The 19,296-nt window shown below is 40.2% G+C and overlaps 1 protein-coding gene across 1 annotated transcript in view; it reads right to left on the reverse strand.

Annotated features, from left to right (window-relative positions):
* Positions 1-1,173: 1,173 nt before the first annotated feature.
* WDR75 (WD repeat domain 75) overlaps positions 1,174-19,296 on the reverse strand; it is a 48,999-nt gene continuing 30,876 nt past the window's right edge. The window contains exons 19-21 of the mRNA XM_082397344.1: positions 16,749-16,898; positions 1,968-2,059; positions 1,174-1,570 (exon numbers count right to left, since the gene is read on the reverse strand). Coding sequence (XP_082253470.1) covers positions 1,366-1,570; positions 1,968-2,059; positions 16,749-16,898 — 447 coding nt within the window. The 3' untranslated portion in view covers positions 1,174-1,365. The remainder of the gene's footprint in view (positions 1,571-1,967; positions 2,060-16,748; positions 16,899-19,296) is intronic.

The following is a 19,296-nucleotide window of genomic DNA, read 5'->3' on the forward strand; positions in this document are numbered from 1 at the left end:
CTATCCCCCCTTTTTGGAGCAGTGGGTGAGAGATTTTGCCCAGGGGCAAGAGACAGTCCATAAGAATAGAGAGTGCTGACATTATTTGAAATAGAGTGAAGTTCAAGCCTAAGGTATTCTTGAAAACAATGGAGATTTTGGTGGTGAGCAATTAAGGGGAAGCTAGTAGCTCCATGAGAGCAACAAGCTAATCCATATGCCAGCTAATTTACCAAAAAGAACCAGGAAAAGAGATGGCTAAAGAGTCCTCCCAGGAACCTCAAACACTGGCCTCAAAAACTAACCCTGCAAAGGGACCTAAATTAAATGGATCAGACTGTGGAACAATTTATATCCCACATAATGTAAATAATATAAAATGGTGAAGCTGATGTGTAAAACAGTGTTGTGATTCTTCAAAAAGTTAAACATAGAGTTACCAAGTGACTCAGTAGTTCTGCTCCTAGGTATATAATCAGGTGAAATGAAAATAATAAAAATGAAGCACTGATACATGCTGCAGAATGAATGCTAAGTGAAAAGAAACCAGTCACAAAGCCCACATATTATATGATTCTATTTTTATGCAATATGCAGACTAGGCAAATTTATAGAGATAGAAATATTAGTGGTTGCCTATGGTGTGGGGTGGGGCAGGCTGGGAGTAATGGGGAGTGACTGGTAATGGGTTGAGTTTTGGGGTGATGAAAATGTTCTAAAATTGACTGTGGTGATGGTGTGCAACTCTGAATATACTAAAAACTGCTGACTTGTACACTTTAAATGGGTGAATTGTATAGTTTGTGAGTTATCTATATCTCAATCTAGCTATTTAAATGAAATGTATAGATCTTACTTGGATACTGACTCAGACATATGTAAAAAATACCACCATAATCAAATCATTTTTCTAAATTTCTCTATAAGAAATACTCTAAGAGGGATCAAACAAGACTACAGAGAACCTCATATCAGTTCAGGTCATATTTGGCCACCAAACGAATTCCAACTTAATATCATCAACAAAACCTTTTGACCTTTTATATCTATCTATCTATCTCCGAATTGCAGAAAAGGGGACTTATGCTGTATGAATTCAAGTCCCAGCTCTGCTATATCACCTGTGAAGAAAATATCTAGCTACTCTATAGGGCTGAAAAGTGAAATGAGATGATGCATATAGCAACTAAAACATGATGCAAATATAGCTTCATATTACCAGTCATTTAAAAAGTAGGGCCTGTTAATATTTAACAGTTTATGAACAGAAATAACATTAAAATAGAATTTTGGAATATTAACATACAATAAAAACAAACAAACAAAAAAACAACCACAAAACAAAAAAACACAAAAAGTGTAAAACCCTCCCCTAGTCTCCCAGGCTTAAAGAGCAGTTATCCAGCTGTAGTCTACTTTCCTAAATTTTCTCAGTTCCTTTTCTTCAGATTTTGACAACTGATGTATAATGTCTTTTCCCAAATCTGTGTTATTTGTATCCTGGACCTGTTCAGTGAAATTATTTTCTTCATCTGAATCAACACTTTCTTTTTCTTCTTCCATACTGACATCATCAGGAATTTCTTCAGCACTTTTAACAATAACAGAATAAAATACAACAATTACTATTAAAAAATATTTTTAAACAATAACTTTCCAATTTAAGGTATCTATGAAAAAACATAATCATGAACAAAATAAATGAAAATTCTTGTTATTGAATACACTTTAAAAATTATGATTATAAAAGAACAGGTAAATTTGTAAAATATGAAATTTTGAAACCTTTAAAACATTATCACGAAAGATCTCTGATATTTAGTTTCAATAAATTTTATTTATTTGACTTAGTAATCCTATATCCTTTAACTATAGGTTAAAGCTGAAATAAAGAGAAACACAGGGAAAGAATATTCTAATCAAGGATAACACAAACCATCCTGTTTCTCAAAACAGAGTATCTAAACATATCTTATGAACTGCCTTACCTCTTAGTCTCCTTAGACAGCAGCAATGAATTTATAAACATGGAGCACAGGAAAGAAGCAGATGGCAGTACATGGGCTGGAGTGTGAAGAAGCTACAGTAAAACAGAAAAACAGGGTTTCATTTAAAAAGATGAAATGCCAAGGCTTTCATCAACAGAAGGCTCTCCCCACAGAAATACCAAACCAAAGAACTCCCTACTTTTGGGGCTTCCCTGGTGGTGCAGCGGTTAAGAATCTGCCTGCCAATGCAGGGGGGACATGGGTTCGAGCCCTGGTCTGGGAAGATCCCACATGCCACAGAGCAACTAAGCCCATGCACCACAACTACTGAGCCTGCGTGCCACAACTACTGAAGCCCGTGCACCTAGAGCCTGTGCTCTGAAACAAGAAAAGCCACCTCAATGAGAAGCCCGCATACTGCAACGAAGAGTGGCCCCCACTCGCCGCAACTAGAGAAAGCATGTGCACAACAACGAAGACCCAACGCAGCTGATAAATAAATAAATAAAATTAATAATTAAAAAATATATTAAAAAAAAGAACTCCCTACTTTTATACAAATAACCCCTCCCCCAAACCCATGTCAGGCTACAATAATCAGAAATTGTAAGTTTTAGGCCATTTAGTTTGGGAATTAAAGTTGCACAGTATAGGGATTGGTTCAAGATGGTGGAGTAGAAGGACGTGTGCTCACTCCCTCTTGTGAGAGCACCAGAATCACAACTAACTGCTGAACAATCATCGACAGGAAGATACTGGAACTCACCAAAAAAGATATCCCACGTCCAAAGACAAAGGAGAAGCTGCAATGAGACAGTAGGAAGGGCGCAATCACAATAAAATCAAATCCCGTAACAGCTGGGTGGGTGACTCATAGACTGGAGAACAATTATGCCACAGAAGTCCACCCACTGGAGTGAAGGTTCTGAGCCCCATGGCAGGCTTCCCAACCTGGGGGTCCAGCAACAGGAGGAGGAATTCCTAAAGAATCAGACTTCGAAGGCTAGTGGGACTTGATTGCAGAACTTCGACAGAACTGGGGGAAACAGAGACTCCACTCTTGGAGGGCACACACAAAGTAGTGTGTGCATCAGGACCCAGGGGAAGGAGCAGTGACCCCATAGGAGACTGAACCAGGCCTATCTGCTAGTGTTGGAGGGTCTCCTACAGAGGCGGAGGGTGGCTGTGGCTCACTGTGGGGACAAGGAAACTGGCAGCAGAAGTTCTGGGAAGTACTCCTTGGTGTGAGCCCTCCCAGAGTCTGTTGGTCATTAGCCCCACCAAAGAGCCCAGGTAGGCTCCACTGTTGAGTTGCCTCAGGCCAAACAACCAACAGGGAGGGAACCCAGCCCCACCCATCAACAGTCAAGTGGATTAAAGTTTTACTGAGCTCTGCCCACCAGAGCAACACCCAGCTCCACCCACCACCATTCCCTCCCAGCAGGAAGCTTGCACAAGCCTCTTAGATGGCCTCATCCACCAGAGGGCAGACAGCAAAAGCAAGAAGAACTACAATCCTGCAGCCTGTGGAACAAAAACTACATTCACAGAAAGATAGACAAGATGAACAGGCAGAGGGCTATGTACCAGATGAAGGAACAAGATAAAACCCCAGAAAAACAACTAAATGAAGTGGAGATAGGCAACCTTCCAGAAAAAGAATTCAGAATAATGATTGATAGTGAATATGATCCAGGACCTCAGAAAAAGAATGGAGGCAAAGATCAAAAAGATGCAAGAAATGTTTAGCAAAGACCTAGAAAAACTAAAGAGCAAACACCTAGAAGAATTAAAGAACAAACAAACAGAGATGAACAATACAATAATTGAAATGAAAAATACACTAGAAGGAATCAACAGCAGAATAACTAAGGCAGAAGAACGGATAAGTGACCTGGAAGACAGAATGGTGGAATTCACTACCGGGGAACAGAATAAAGAAGAAAGAATGAAAAGAAATGAAGACAGCCTAAGAGACCTCTGGGACAACATTAAACGCAACAACATTTGCATTATAGGGGTCCCAGAAGGAGAAGAGAAAGGACCCGAGAAAATATTTGAAGAGATCAGAGTTGAAAACTTTCCTAACATGGGAAAGGAAATAGCCACCCAAGTCCAGGAAGCGCAGAGTGTCCCAGGCAGGATACACCCAAGGAGAAACATACTGTGACCCATAGTAATCAAATTGACAAAAATTAAAGACAAAGAAAAATTATTGAAAGCAACAAGGGACAAATGACAACATACAAGGGAACTCCCATAAGGTTAACAGCTGATTTCTCAGCAGAAACTCTATAAGCCAGAAGGGAGTGGCATGATATATTTAAAGTGATGAAAGGGAAGAACCTACAACCAAGACTACTCTACCTGGCAAGCATCGCATTCAGATTCAACAGAGAAATCAAAAGCTTTACAGCCAAGCAAAAGCTAAGAGAATTCAGCACCACCAAACCAGCTCTACAATAAATGCTAAAGGAACTTCTCTAAATGGGAAACACAGGAGAAGAAAAGGACCTACAGAAACAAACCCATAACAATTAAGAAAATGATCATAGGAACATACATATCGATAATTACCTTAAAAGTGAATGGATTGAGGGAGGAGAGAAGATGGCGGAAGAGTAAGACGTGGAGATCACCTTCCTTCCCACAGATACAGTAGAAATACATCTACACGTGGAACTGCTCCTACAGAACACCCACTGAACGCTGGCAGAAAACGTCAGACCTCCCAAAAGGCAAGAAACTACCCCCGTACTTGGGTAGGGCAAAAGAAAAAAGAAATAACAGAGACAAAAGAATAGGGACGGCACCTGCACCAGTGGGAGGGAGCTGTGAAGGAGGAAAGATTTCCACGTACTAGGAAGCCCCTTTGCGGGCAGAGACTGCGGGTGGCAGAGGGGGGAAGCTTCGGAGCCACGGAGGAGAGCGCAGCCACAGGGGTGCGGAGGGCAAAGCGGACAGATTCCCGCACGGAGGATCAGTGCCGACCAGCACTCACCAACCCGAGAGGCTTGTCTGCTCCCCCGCCGGGGCAGGCGGGGCTGGGAGCTGAGGCTCAGGCTTCCGTCGGATCGCAGGGAGAGGACTGGGGTTGGTGGCGTGAACACAGCCTGAAGGGGTTAGTGCACCACAGCTAGCCGGGAGGGAGTCCGGGAAAAAGTCTGCAGCTGCCGAAGAGGCAAGAGACTTTTTCCCTCTTTGTTTCCTGGTGCGCGAGGAGAGGGGATTCAGAGCGCCGCCTAAACGAACTTCAGAGACTGGTGCGAGCCGCGGCTATCAGCGCGGACCCCACAGCAACAGGGGCGCAGAGGAAAAAGCGGAGAGATTCCCGCACAGAGGATTGGCGCCGAGCAGCACTCAGCAGCCCGAGAGGCTTGTCTGCTCCCCTGCCGGGGTGGGCGGGGCTGGGAGCTGAGGCTCAGGCTTCCGTTGGATTGCAGGGAGAGGACTGGGGCTGGCGGCGTGAACACAGCCTGAAGGGGTTAGCACGCCACAGCTGGCTGGGAGGGAGACCGGGAAAAAGTCTGCAGCTGCCGAAGAGGCAAGAGACTTTTTCTTGCCTCTTTGTTTCGCGGCGCGGAAGGAGAGGGGACTCAGAGCGCCGCCTAAACGAACTCCAGAGACTGGCGCGAGCCGCGGCTATCAGCGCGGACCCCAGAGACGGGCATGAGACGCTGGGGCTGCTGCTGCCGCCTCCAAAAATACTGTGTGCGAGCACAGGTCACTCTCCACACCGCCGCTACCGGGAGCCTGTGCCGCCCGCCACTGCCAGGCTCCCGTGATCCGGGGACAACTTCCCCGGGAGAATGCAGGGCGCGCCTCGGGCTGGTGCAACGTCACGCCGGCCTCTGCCGCCGCAGGCTTGCCCCGCCTCCTCCGTACCCCTCCCTCCCCGCGGCCTGGGTGAGCCAGAGCCCCCGAAGCAGCTGCTCCTTTAACCCCGTCCTGTCTGGGCGGGGAACAGACACCCTCAGGCGACCTACACGCAGAGGAGGGTCCAAATCCAAAGCTGAACCCCGGGAGCTGTGCGAACAGAGAAGAGAAAGGGAAATCTCTCCCAGCAGCCTCAGAAGCAGCGGATTAAAGCTCCACAAACAACTTGATGTGCCTGCATCTGTTGAATACCTGAATAGACAACGAATCATCCCAAATTCAGGAGGTGGACTTTGGGAGCAGGATATATTAATTTTTCCCCTTTTCCTTTTTTTGTGAGTGTATATGTATATGCTTCTGGGTAAGATTTTGTCTGTATAGCTTTGCTTTATAATAGCTTTATTTTACTTCACTATATTATAGCCTCTTTCTTTCTTTCTTTCTATTTTTTCTCCCTTTTACTCTGAGCCGTGTGGACGAAAGGCTCTTGGTGCTCCAGCCAGGCATCAGGGCCGTACCTCTGAGGTGGGAGAGCCAACTTCAGGACACTGGTCCACAAGAGACCTCCCAGCTCCACGTAATACCAAACGGCAAAAATCTCTCAGAGATCTCCATCTCAACATCAAGACCCAGCATCACTCAATGACCAGCAAGCTACAGTGCTGAACACCCTATGCCTAACAACTAGCAAGACAGGAACACAGCCCCATCCATTAGCAGAGAGGCTGCATAAAACCATAATAAGGCCACAGACACCCCAAAATACACCACCAGACGTGGACGTGCCCACCAGAAAGACAAGATCCAGCCTCATCCACCAGAACTCAGGCACTAGTTCCCTCCACCAGGAAGCCTACACAACCCACTGACCCAACCTTAGCCACTGGGGACAGATACCAAAAACAACGGGAACTACGAACCTGCAGCCTGTGAAAAGGAGAACCCAAACAGAGTAAGATAAGCAAAATGAGACGACAGAAAAACACACAGCAGATGAAGGAGCAGGGTCAAAACACACCAGACTTAACAAATGAAGAGGAAATAGGTAGTCTACCTGAAAAAGAATTCAGAATAATGATAGTAAGGATGATCCAAAATCTTGGAAATAGAATAGACAAAATGCAAGAAACATTTAACAAGGACGTAGAAGAACTAAAGAGGAACCAAGCAACGATGAAAAACACAATAAATGAAATTAAAAATACTCTAGATGGGATCAATAGCAGAATAACTGAGGCAGAAGAAAGGATAAGTGACCTGGAAGATAAAATGGTGGAAATAACTACTGCAGAGCAGGATAAAGAAAAAAGAATGAGAAGAACTGAGGACAGTCTCAGAGACCTCTGGGACAACATTAAACGCACCAACATTCGAATTATAGGGGTCCCAGAAGAAGAAGAGAAAATGAAAGGGACTGAGAAAATATTTGAAGAGATTATAGTTGAAAACTTCCCTAATATGGGAAACGAAATAGTTAATCAAGTCCTGGAAGCACAGAGAGTCCCATACAGGATAAACCCAAGGAGAAACACACCAAGACACATATTAATCAAACTGTCAAAAATTAAATATAAGGAAAACATATTAAAAGCAGCAAGGGAAAGACAACAAATAACACACAAGGGAATCCCCATAAGGTTAACATCTGATCTTTCAGCAGAAACTCTGCAAGCCAGAAGGGAGTGGCAGGATATACTTAAAGTGATGAAGGAGAAAAACCTACAACCAAGATTACTCTACCCAGCAAGGATCTCATTCAGATGGGATGGAGAAATTAAAACCTTTACAGACAAGCAAAAGCTGAGAGAGTTCAGCACCACCAAACCAGCTTTACAACAAATGCTAAAGGAACTTCTCTAGGCAAGAAACACAAGAGAAGGAAAACACCTACAATAACAAACCCAAAACATTTAAGAAAATGGGAATAGGAACATACATATCGATAATTACCTTGAATGTAAATGGATTAAATGCTCCCACCAAAAGACACAGGCTGGCTGAATGGATACAAAAACAAGACCCATCTATATGCTGTCTACAAGAGACCCACTTCAGACCTAGAGACACATACAGACTGAAAGTGAGGGGATGGAAAAATATATTCCATGCAAATGGAAATCAAAAGAAAGCTGGAATAGCAATTCTCATATCAGACAAAATAGACTTTAAAATAAAGACTATTACAAGAGACAAAGAAGGACACTCTATAATGATCAAGGGATCGATCCAAGAGGAAGGTATAACAATTGTAAATATTTATGCACCCAACATAGGAGCACCTCAATACATAAGGCAAATACTAACAGCCATAAGAGGGGAAATTGACAGCAACACAATTATAGTAGGGGACTTTAACACCCCACTTTCACCAATGGACAGATCATCCAAAATGAAAATAAATAAGGAAGCAGAAGCTTTAAATGATACATTAAACAAGATGGACTTAATTGATATTTATAGGACATTCCACCCAAAAACAACAGAATACACATTTTTCTCAAGTGCTCATGGAGCATTCTCCAGGATAGATCATATTGTGGGTCACAAATCAAGCCTTGGTAAATTTCAGAAAATTGAAATTGTATCAAGTATCTTTTCCGACCACAACGCTATGAGCCTAGATATCAATTACAGGAAAAGATCTGTAAAAAATACAAACACATGGAGGCTACACAATACACTACTTAATAACGAAGTGATCACTGAAGAAATCAAAGGGGAAATCAAAAAATATCTAGAAACAAATGACAATGGAGATACGACGACCCAAAACCTATGGGACGCAGCAAAAGCAGTGCTAAGAGGGAAGTTTATAGCAATACAAGCCTACCTCAAGAAACAGGAGACATCTCGAATAAACAACCTAACCTTGCAGCTAAAGCAATTAGAGAAAGAAGAACAAAAAAACCCCAAAGCCAGAAGAAGGAAAGAAATCATAAAGATTAGGTCAGAAATAAATGAAAAAGAAATGAAGGAAACAATAGCAAAAATCAATGAAACTAAAAGCTGGTTCTTTGAGAAGATAAACAAAATTGATAAACCATTAGCCAGACTCATCAAGAGAAAAAGCAAGAAGACTCAAATCAATAGAATTAGAAATGAAAAAGGAGAAGTAACCACTGACACTGCAGAAATACAAAAGATCATGAGAGATTACTACAAGCAACTCTATGCCAATAAAATGGACAACCTGGAAGAAATGGACAGATTCTTAGAAATGCACAAACTGCCGAGACTGAACCAGGAAGAAATAGAAAATATGAACAGACCAATCACAAGCACTGAAATTGAAACTGTGATTAAAAACCTTCCAACAAACAAAAGCCCAGGACCAGATGGCTTCACAGGCGAATTCTATCAAACATTTAGAGAAGAGCTAACACCCATCCTTCTCAAACTCTTCCAAAATATTGCAGAGGGAGGAACACTCCCAAACTCATTCTACGAGGCCACCATCACCCTGATACCAAAACCAGACAAAGATGTCACAAAGAAAGAAAACTACAGGCCAATATCACTGATGAACATAGATGCAAAAATCCTCAACAACATACTAGCAAACAGAATCCAACAGCACATTAAAAGGATCATACACCATGATCAAGTGGGGTTTATCCCAGGAATGCAAGGATTCTTCAACATACGCAAATCAATCAATGTGATACACCATATTAACAAATTGAAGGAGAAAAACCATATGATCATCTCAATAGATGCAGAGAAAGCTTTTGACAAAATTCAACACCCATTTATGATAAAAGCCCTGCAGAAAGTAGGCATAGAGGGAACTTTCCTCAACATAATAAAGGCCATCTATGACAAACCCACAGCCAACATTGTCCTCAATGGTGAAAAACTGAAACCATTTCCACTAAGATCAGGAACAAGAAAGGGTTGCCCACTCTCACCACTATTATTCAACATAGTTTTGGAAGTGTTAGCCACAGAAATCAGAGAAGACAAAGAAATAAAAGGAATCCAAATCGGAAAAGAAGTAAAGCTGTCACTATTTGCAGATGACATGATACTACTATACATAGAAAATCCTAAAGATGCTACCAGAAAACTCCTAGAGCTAATCAATGAATTTGGTAAAGTAGCAGGATACAAAATTAATGCACAGAAATCTCTTGCATTTCTATACACTAATGACGAAAAATCTGAAAATGAAATTAAGAAAACACTCCCGTTTACCATTGCAACAAAAAGAATAAAATATCTAGGAATAAACCTACCTAAGGAGACAAAAGACCTGTATGCAGAAAATTATAAGACACTGATGAAAGAAATTAAAGATGATACAAATAGATGGAGAGATATACCATGTTCCTGGATTGGAAGAATCAACATTGTGAAAATGACTCTACTACCCAAAGCAATCTACAGATTCAATGCAATCCCTATCAAACTACCACTGGCATTTTTCACAGAACTAGAACAAAAAATTTCACAATTTGTATGGAAACACAAAAGACCCCGAATAGCCAAAGCAATCTTGAGAACGAAAAATGGAGCTGGGGGAATCAGGCTCCCTGACTTCAGACTATATTACAAAGCTTCAGTAATCAAGACAGTTTGGTACTGGCACAAAAACAGAAATACAGATCAATGGAACAGGATAGAAAGCCCAGAGATAAACCCACACACATATGGTCACCTTATCTTTGATAAAGGAGGCAAGCATATACAGTGGAGAAAAGACAGCCTCTTCAATAAGTGGTGCTGGGAAAATTGGACAGGTACATGTAAAAGTATGAAATTAGAACACTCCCTGACACCATGCACAAAAATAAACTCAAAATGGATTAAAGACCTAAGTGTAAGGGCAGACACTATCAAACTCTTAGAGGAAAACATAAGCAGAACACTCTATGACATACATCACAGTAAGATTCTTTTTGACCCAGCTCCCAGAGAAATGGAAATAAGAACACAAATAAACAAATGGGACCTAATGAAACTTAAAAGCTTTTGCACAGCAAAGGAAACCATAAACAAGACCAAAAGACAACCCTCAGAATGGGAGAAATTATTTGCAAATGAAGCAACTGACAAAGGATTACTCTCCAAGATTTACAAGCAGCTCATGCAACTCAATAACAAAAATACGAACAACCCAATCCAAAAATGGGCAGAAGACCTAAATAGACATTTCTCCAAAGAAGATATACAGATGGCCTACAGACACATGAAAGAATGCTCAACATCATTAATCATTAGAGAAATGCAAATCAAAACTACAATGAGATATCATCTCACACCGGTCAGAATGGCCATCATCAAAAAATCTAGAAACAATAAATGCTGGAGAGGGTGTGGAGGAAAGGGAACACTCTTGCACTGTTGGTGGGAATGTAAATTGATACAGCCACTATGGAGAACAGTATGGAGGTTCCTTAAAAAACTACAAATAGAACTACCATACGACCCTGCAATCCCACTACTGGGCATATACCCTGAGAAAACCATAGGTCAAAAAGAGTCATGTACCAAAATGTTCATTGCAGCTCTATTTACAATAGCCAGGACATGGAAGCAACCTAAATGTCCATCGACAGATGAATGGATAAAGAAGATGTGGCACATATATTTAATGGAATATTACTCAGCCATAAAAAGAAATGAAATGGAGGTATTTGTAATGAGGTGGATGGAGTTAGAGTCTGTCATACAGAGTGAAGTAAGTCAGAAAGAGAAAAACAAATACAGTATGCTAACACATATATATGGAATCTAAGGAAAGAGAAAAAGGTCATGAAGAACCTAGTGGCAAGGCGGGAATAAAGACACAGACCTACTAGAGAATGGACTTGAGGATATGGGGAGGGGGTGGGGTGAGATGTGACAGGGTAAGAGAGTGTCATGGACATATATACGCTACCAAATGTAAAATAGATAGCTAGTGGGAAGCAGCCGCATAGCACAGGGAGATCAGCTCGGTGCTTTGTGACCACCTAGAGGGGTGGGATGGGGAGGGTGGGAGGGAGGGAGATGCAAGAGGGAAGAGAAATGGGAACATATTGTATATGTATAACTGATTCACTTTGTTATAAAGCAGAAGCTAACACACCATTGTAAGGCAATTATACTTCAATAAAGATGTTTAAAAAAAAAAAAAAGTGAATGGATTAAATGCTCCAACCAAAAGACACAGGCTTGCTGAATGGATACAAAAACAAGACCCATATATATGCTGTCTACAAGAGACCCACTTCAGACCTAGGGACACATACAGACTGAAAGTGAGGGGTTGGAAAAAGATATTCCATGCAAATGGAATCACAAGAAATGTGGAGTAGCAATACTCATTATCAGATAAAACAGACTTTTAAATAAAGAATGTTACAAGAGACAAAGAAGGACACTACATAATGATCAAGGGATCAATCCAAGAAGAAGATATAACAATTATAAATATATATGCACCCAACATAGGAGCACCTCAATACAGAAGCCAACTGCTAACAGCTATAAAAGAGGAAATCAACAGTAACACAACAATAGTGGGGGATTTTAACACCTCACTTACACCAATGGACAGATCATCCAGACAGAAAATAAATAAGGAAACACAAGCTTTAAATGACACAATAGACCAGAGATTTAATTGATATTTATAGGACATTCCATCCTAAAACAGCAGATTACACTTTCTTCTCAAGTGTACACGGAACATTCTCCAGGATAGATTACATCTTGGGTCACAAATCAACCTCCAGTAAATTTAAGAAAACTGAAATCATATCAAGCATCTTTTCCGACCACAATGCTATGAGATTAGAAATCAATTACAGGCAAAAAAACGTAAAAAATGCAAACACATGGAGGCTAAACAATACGTTACCAAGAGAACACTGAAGAAATCAAAGAGGAAATTAAAAAATACCTAGAGATAAATGGCAATGAAAACGCAATGGTCCAAAACCTATGGGATGCAGTAAAAGCAGTTCTAAGAGGGAAGTTTATAGCAATACAAGCCTACCTCAAGAAACAAGAAGAATCTCAAATAAACAATCTAACCTTACACCTAAAGGAACTGGAGAAAGAAGAACAAACAAAACCCAAAGTTAGTAGAAGCTAATAAATCATAAAGATCAGAGCAGAAATAAATGAAACAGAAACAAAACAATAGCAGAGATCAATAAAACTAAAAGCTGGTTCTTCGAGAAGATAAACAAAATTGATAAACCTTTAGCCAGACTCATCAAGAAAAAGAGGGAGTTTTTAAAAATATCAATTCATGGGTCCCACCCCAGGGATTCTGATTTGATTGGTCTAGAGTGCAGCCTAGGCTTTTTTAAAAAAAATTTTTTTTTCTTATTTTTAAAAACTCCTTGCAAGATTCCAACATGCAGTCAAGTATGGTAGCACATGTTCTGAGGGCTGCTTATACTCGCATATACACACACGGCATCACTGTTGTCACAGGCCACAGTGACTGTCCTCTGCAGAATTTCTTGAACCACAAGCAAAGCTGACAAAAAAAAAGAAAAAGTAAAAGAGGGAGAGGACTCAAATCAATAAAATTAGAAATGAAAAAGGAGAAGTTACAACGGACACCGCAGGAATACAAAGCATCATAAGAGACTACTACAAGCAAGTCTATGCCAATAAAATGGACAACCTGGAAGAAATGGACAAATTCTTAGAAAGGTATAACCTTTCAAGATTGAATCAGGAAGAAACAGAAAATATGAACAGACCAATCACAAGTAATGAAATTGAAACTGTGGGCTTCCCTGGTGGCGCAGTGGTTGAGACTCTGCCTGCCAATGCAGGGGACACGGGTTCGAGCCCTCGTCTGGGAGGATCCCACATGCCGCGGAGCGACTGGGCCCGTGAGCCACAATTACTGAGCCTGCGCTTCTGGAGCCTGTGCTCCGCAACAAGAGAGGCCGCGATAGTGAGAGGCCCGCGCACTGCGATGAAGAATGGCCCCCACTTGCCGCAACTGGAGAAAGCCCTCACACAGAAACGAAGACCCAACACAGCCATAAATAAATAAATAAATAAATAAATAAAATATAAAAAAAAAGAGAAATTGAAACTGTGATTAAAAATCTTCCAACAAACAAAAGTCCAGGACCAGATGGCTTCACAGGTGAATTCTATCAAACATTTAGAGAGGAGCTAACACCCATCCTTCTCAAACTCTTCCAAAAAATTGCAGAGGAAGGAACACTCCCAAACTCATTCTAGGAGGACACCATCACCCTGATACCAAAGCCAAAGATACTACAAAAAAAGAAAATTACAGACCAATATCACTGATGAATATAGATGCGAAAATCCTCAACAAAATACTAGCAAACAGAATCCAACAACACATTAAAAGGATCATACACCACGATCAAGTGGGATTTATCCCAGGGATGCAAGGATTCTTCAGTATATGCAAGTCAACCAATGTGATACACCATATTAACAAACTGAAGAAGAAAAACTATATGATCATCTCAATAGATGCAGAAAAAGCTTTTGACAAAATTCAACACCCATTTATGATAAAAACTCTCCAGAAAGTGGGCATAGAGGGAACCTACCTCAACATAATAAAGGCCATATACGACAAACCCACAGCAAACATCATTCTCCAGGGTGAAAAACTGAAAGCATTTCTTTTAAGATCAAGGACAAGACAAGGATGTCTACTCTCACCACTATTATTCAACATAGTTTTGGAAGTCCTAGCCATGGCAATCAGAGAAGAAGAAGAAATAAAAGGAATCGAAACAGGAAAAGAAGAAGTAAAACTGTCACTGTCTGTAGATGACATGATACTGTACATAGAGAATCCTAAAGATGCCACCAGAAAACTACTAGAGCTAATCAATGAATCTGGTAAAGCTGCAGGATACAAAATTAATGCACAGAAATCTCTTGTATTCCTATACACCAACAACGAAAGATCAGAAAGAGAAATTAAGGAAACAATCCCATTCACCATTGCAACAAAACGCATAAAATACCTAGGAATAAACCTACCTAAGGAGGTAAAAGACCTGTACTCAGAAAACTATAAGACACTGATGAAAGAAATCAAAGATGACACAAACAGATGGAGAGATATACCATGTTCTTGGATTGGAAGAATCAGTATTGTGAAAATGACTATAGTATGCAAAGCAATCTACAGATTCAGTGCAATCCCTATCAAATTACCAGTGGCAGTTTTTACAGAACTAGAACAAAATATCTGAACATTTGTATGGAGACACAAAAGACCCCAAACAGCCAAAGCTGTCTTGAGGGAAAAAATGCAGCTGGAGGAATCAGACTCCCTGACTTCAGACTACACTACAAAGCTACAGTCATCAAGATAATATGGTACTGGCACAAAAACAGAAATATAGATCAATGGAACAGGATAGAGAGCCCAGAGATAAACCCATGCACCCATGGTCAACTAATCTATGACACAGGAGGCAAGGATATACAATGGAGAAAAGATAGTCTCTTCAATAAGTGGTGCTGGGAAAACTGGACAGCTACATGTAAAAGAATGAAATTAGAACACTCCCTAACACCATACACAAAAATAAACTCAAAACGGATTAGAGACCTAAATGTAAGACTGGACACTATAAAACTCTTAGAGGAAAACATAGGAAGAACACGCTATGACATAAATCACAGCAAGATCTTTTTTGATCCACATCCTAGAGTAAGGGAAATAAAAACAAAAATAAACAAATGGGACCTAATGAAACTTCAAAGCTTTTGCAAAGCAAAGGAAACTACAAACAAGACAAAAAGACAACCCTCAGAATGGGAGAAAATATTTGCAACGAATCAACGGACAAAGGATTAATCTCCAAAATATATAAACAGCTCATGCAGCTCAATATTAAAAAAACAAACAACCAAATCCAAAAATGGGCAGAAGACCTAAATAAACATTTCTCCAAAGAAGACATACAGAGGCCAAGAAGCACATGAAAAGCTGCTCAACATCACTAATTATTAGAGAAATGCAAATCAAAACTACAATGAGGTATCACCTCACACCAGTCAGAATGGGCATCATAAGAAAATCTACAGACAAATGCTGGAGAGGGTGTGGAGAAAAGGGAAGGGAACCCTCTTATACTGTTGGTGGGAATGTAAATTGATACAGCCACTATGGAGAACAGCATGGAGGTGCCTTCTAAAACTAAACACAGAACTACCATATGACCCAGCAATCCCACTACTGGGCGTATACCCAGAGAAAACCATAATTCAAAAAGACACATGCACCCCAATGTTCACTGCAGCACTATTTACAAAAGGCAGGTCATGGAAGTAACCTAAATGCCCACTGACAGACGAAAGGATAAAGAAGATGTGGTACAAATATACAATGGAACATTACTCAGCCATAAAAAGGAACAAAATTGGATCATTTGTAGAGACGTGGATGGACCTAGAGACTGTCATACACAGTGAAGTAACTCAGAAAGAGAAAAACAAATATCGTATATTAACACATATATGTGGAACCTAGAGGAATGGTACAGATGAACTGGTTTGCAGGGCGAAATAGAGACACAGGTGTAGAGAACAAAGGTACGGAAACCATCGGGGGAAAGTGGCGGGGGGTGGTGGTGGTGGTGGTGGTGTGAATTGGGAGATTGGGATTGACATGTATACACTAATATGTATAAAATAGATAACTAATAAGAACCTGCTGTATAGAAAAATAAATAAAATTCAAAAGTTCAAAAAAAAAGTTGCACAGTGTATAAATGATTATTTAAAAATTAGTTGTTACAGATTGTATAAATAAACTCTAACTTAAGGAACTTTATTGCGTTTAACCCATTTCACATTGGTATAAGCAATTAATTTACACTATTAGTTTTACTTATTAATATTATAACAAAAGTTATGTTTCACACTAATAAGTAATGAATAATTACTTACCTCACTAATTGCAGGTATATTTTCTGTTAAGGGTAGTTGTACCAGTTCATCCTCCAAAGCTTCATTTAACTTGTCATCCTGCTGTTGCTGCCTGTGCTTTCCCAATATGAAATAAAATGGGGTTGTTGGAAGAGTTTCTTCTGCTAATAGCTGTAAGGATTTAAGACAAAGGGAAATAAATTACTTCACTAAAAAGGAGGAACTACCTTTGAGGCAATAAGAAGTATCACAGTCATAACATGTCGGATGGAGGGAACTATAGAAATTATCTAGTATGATTCTTTCATTTCACAGGTAAAGCAACTGAGGGCAGTCAATTTACTATGTGAAAAGCTAACAGTAGATACTTCGATGACAGAACAAAATGTGCATCCACCACTACTTAGTCCCCCAGTCCTACAAAAATGGCAGCAAAGGGGTTTTCAAAAGAGCATAAATCCACAGTAATAAAGACACTGTGTGATGTGCAAAGTGGAAAGCAGTTTGAATGGTGGTAGCTAACTTAGTAGACCTGAGAAAGCAGGATTCTAAGCTGGTGGTGAAGAAAGCTAAAAGCATCCCAATTTATACTGTAGAATCCTGCAAACACTCAAGAATTGGTACTAATAGTAACATACCTCCCCTGTAAAAGGCTTAAAAAAAAAAAGAAAGAAACCAGTTAGCCTGGTTGAAGGTCTATTTAGAGAGCGCTCAGGTTTCCAGATCTCCTCCTCAGCCCCAGCAGAGGGCTGGCAGAATGTTCCTCGAAGAGCGACATAAAGTGTGTCTTTCGAATGGATGGCTTGGTGTATGGAGGGGCGGAGGTGGCCTCACAGCTGAAGGCAGTGAACACAGTTGCATAGAGGGTGCTTCTCAGAACACTGGCAGCCACGCTGACATCTTTTAGGCAAGAATTTGGAAGAATTTTATCTGGACAATTTGACCAATCTAAGAGAGAAAGTCCTAAAAATAATGACTTTGGAGATTTTCTCATAATAGCTCAGGCAGACAGTGGAGGCCAGAGGTCAAGTTCCACCTAGCTAGAAAACCTCCAAATGGTGATTTTGCTCACTTTTAAATAAGAGCAGACAGCTAAGAGTCATGAGACTTCGATGAAAATCTCCAAAACAGATTGGAAATAAAAACCTAATGGAAATGAACCATGTTAAGAGAGAGACAAACAACAGAGGATCAGATGAAAAGAGGAGGAAACCTCTCAGACAACAGGAAGAAAACAGGAGAAAAATTAAGAATATTAGACAGCACCATTCTAGAAGGTCCAGCAGTAAATAACAGCAGTTCTAGAGAAAATGAAGGCAAAGAAAGAATTAATTCTTCTCCTTAGACAGTTTTTTGATTAAAACCCTCGAAGGGGGCTCTACATTTAACTCAGAGGAAAAGTCAAATTCTTTTCATTAAAGCCTGTTTTGACTGCTTTATTTAAAAAGGCAAACTGCACTCCACACTCCCTTTCCCGCCATTCCTCCTCCCATAATTCTTATTGCCTTCTAAAATACTATATATTTTACTTACTTGATGTTTGTCATCTGTGCCTAACTGTTAAGACTATAAACACCACTAGTTTAGAGACTTGACTCTTTTGCTCACTGATATATCCCAAATGTCTAGAACACGTAGTAATGATCAACAAAAAAATGTTAAATGAATTCAATGAATTTTCAGAGAAAAATATGTCAGGATACAGATAAAGTATAAGACAGTATCTTCAAAGTTCTAAGACAAAATGATTTTCAACCTAGAACTCTACCCAACCAACCAATCCAATGGGAGGGAATAAAAGCATGTCCAAACGTGCAATGTCTTACATTTACTTCCCATGCACCAGTAGGATGTGCTTTACCAAAGCAAGGGAGTGACCAAAGAAGGAGAAAAACTACAGGATCTATTACAGTGGATGTGAATAAATCCCCAGAATGGCGGCAAATGTAGATCCTAAGATGATTACTGTGCAGCAGGTTTACAGGGCAATCAGTTCAGAAAGAAGCAGGTCAGAGGCTCTTGAAAATATTTCTTCAAGACTCGAAAGAATACCTAATATGTCTGAAAATAATGAGAGAGGACTTACAGGGTAGAGTTTAGGGGTGAATTAGGTGAGAAGTAAATAGGAAACTGAGCAAATGAAAAAAGAAGGCAATCATTAACTCCAGAGAAAAGAAGTTGGTCACAAAAGGAAAAACAACCTGTTTATTACTATGTGGCTCAGCTATGAATTGTGTTTACATGTTTAAGGATGAACAGTGACCTGACCAATTTAAGATTTATCTATACTGGAAAAATTAGGGGACAGAAAATATGCGGGGGTATGTTATGTATATGGCGGGAGTGGTGTGAAAGAAACTTCAACTTCAATAGATCAGAGTTAACAAATAATACCTAGATCTGAAAAATCCAGAATTAGCAATATAAACATGTTTCTTAGAGATACGGAGGTAAATAAAAACTTCAACTCAAAGAGTTGAGAGTATCTTTGTGGGTAATGGCAGTGGTGGTGATGTTCAAGTTTTCCCCAAGAAGTCTTGTAGAACTATTTGATTCTTTAAATCACAAG

This window comes from Balaenoptera borealis (genome assembly GCF_965194805.1).
Source record: "Balaenoptera borealis genome assembly, chromosome: 6".
NCBI lineage: Eukaryota > Metazoa > Chordata > Mammalia > Artiodactyla > Balaenopteridae > Balaenoptera > Balaenoptera borealis.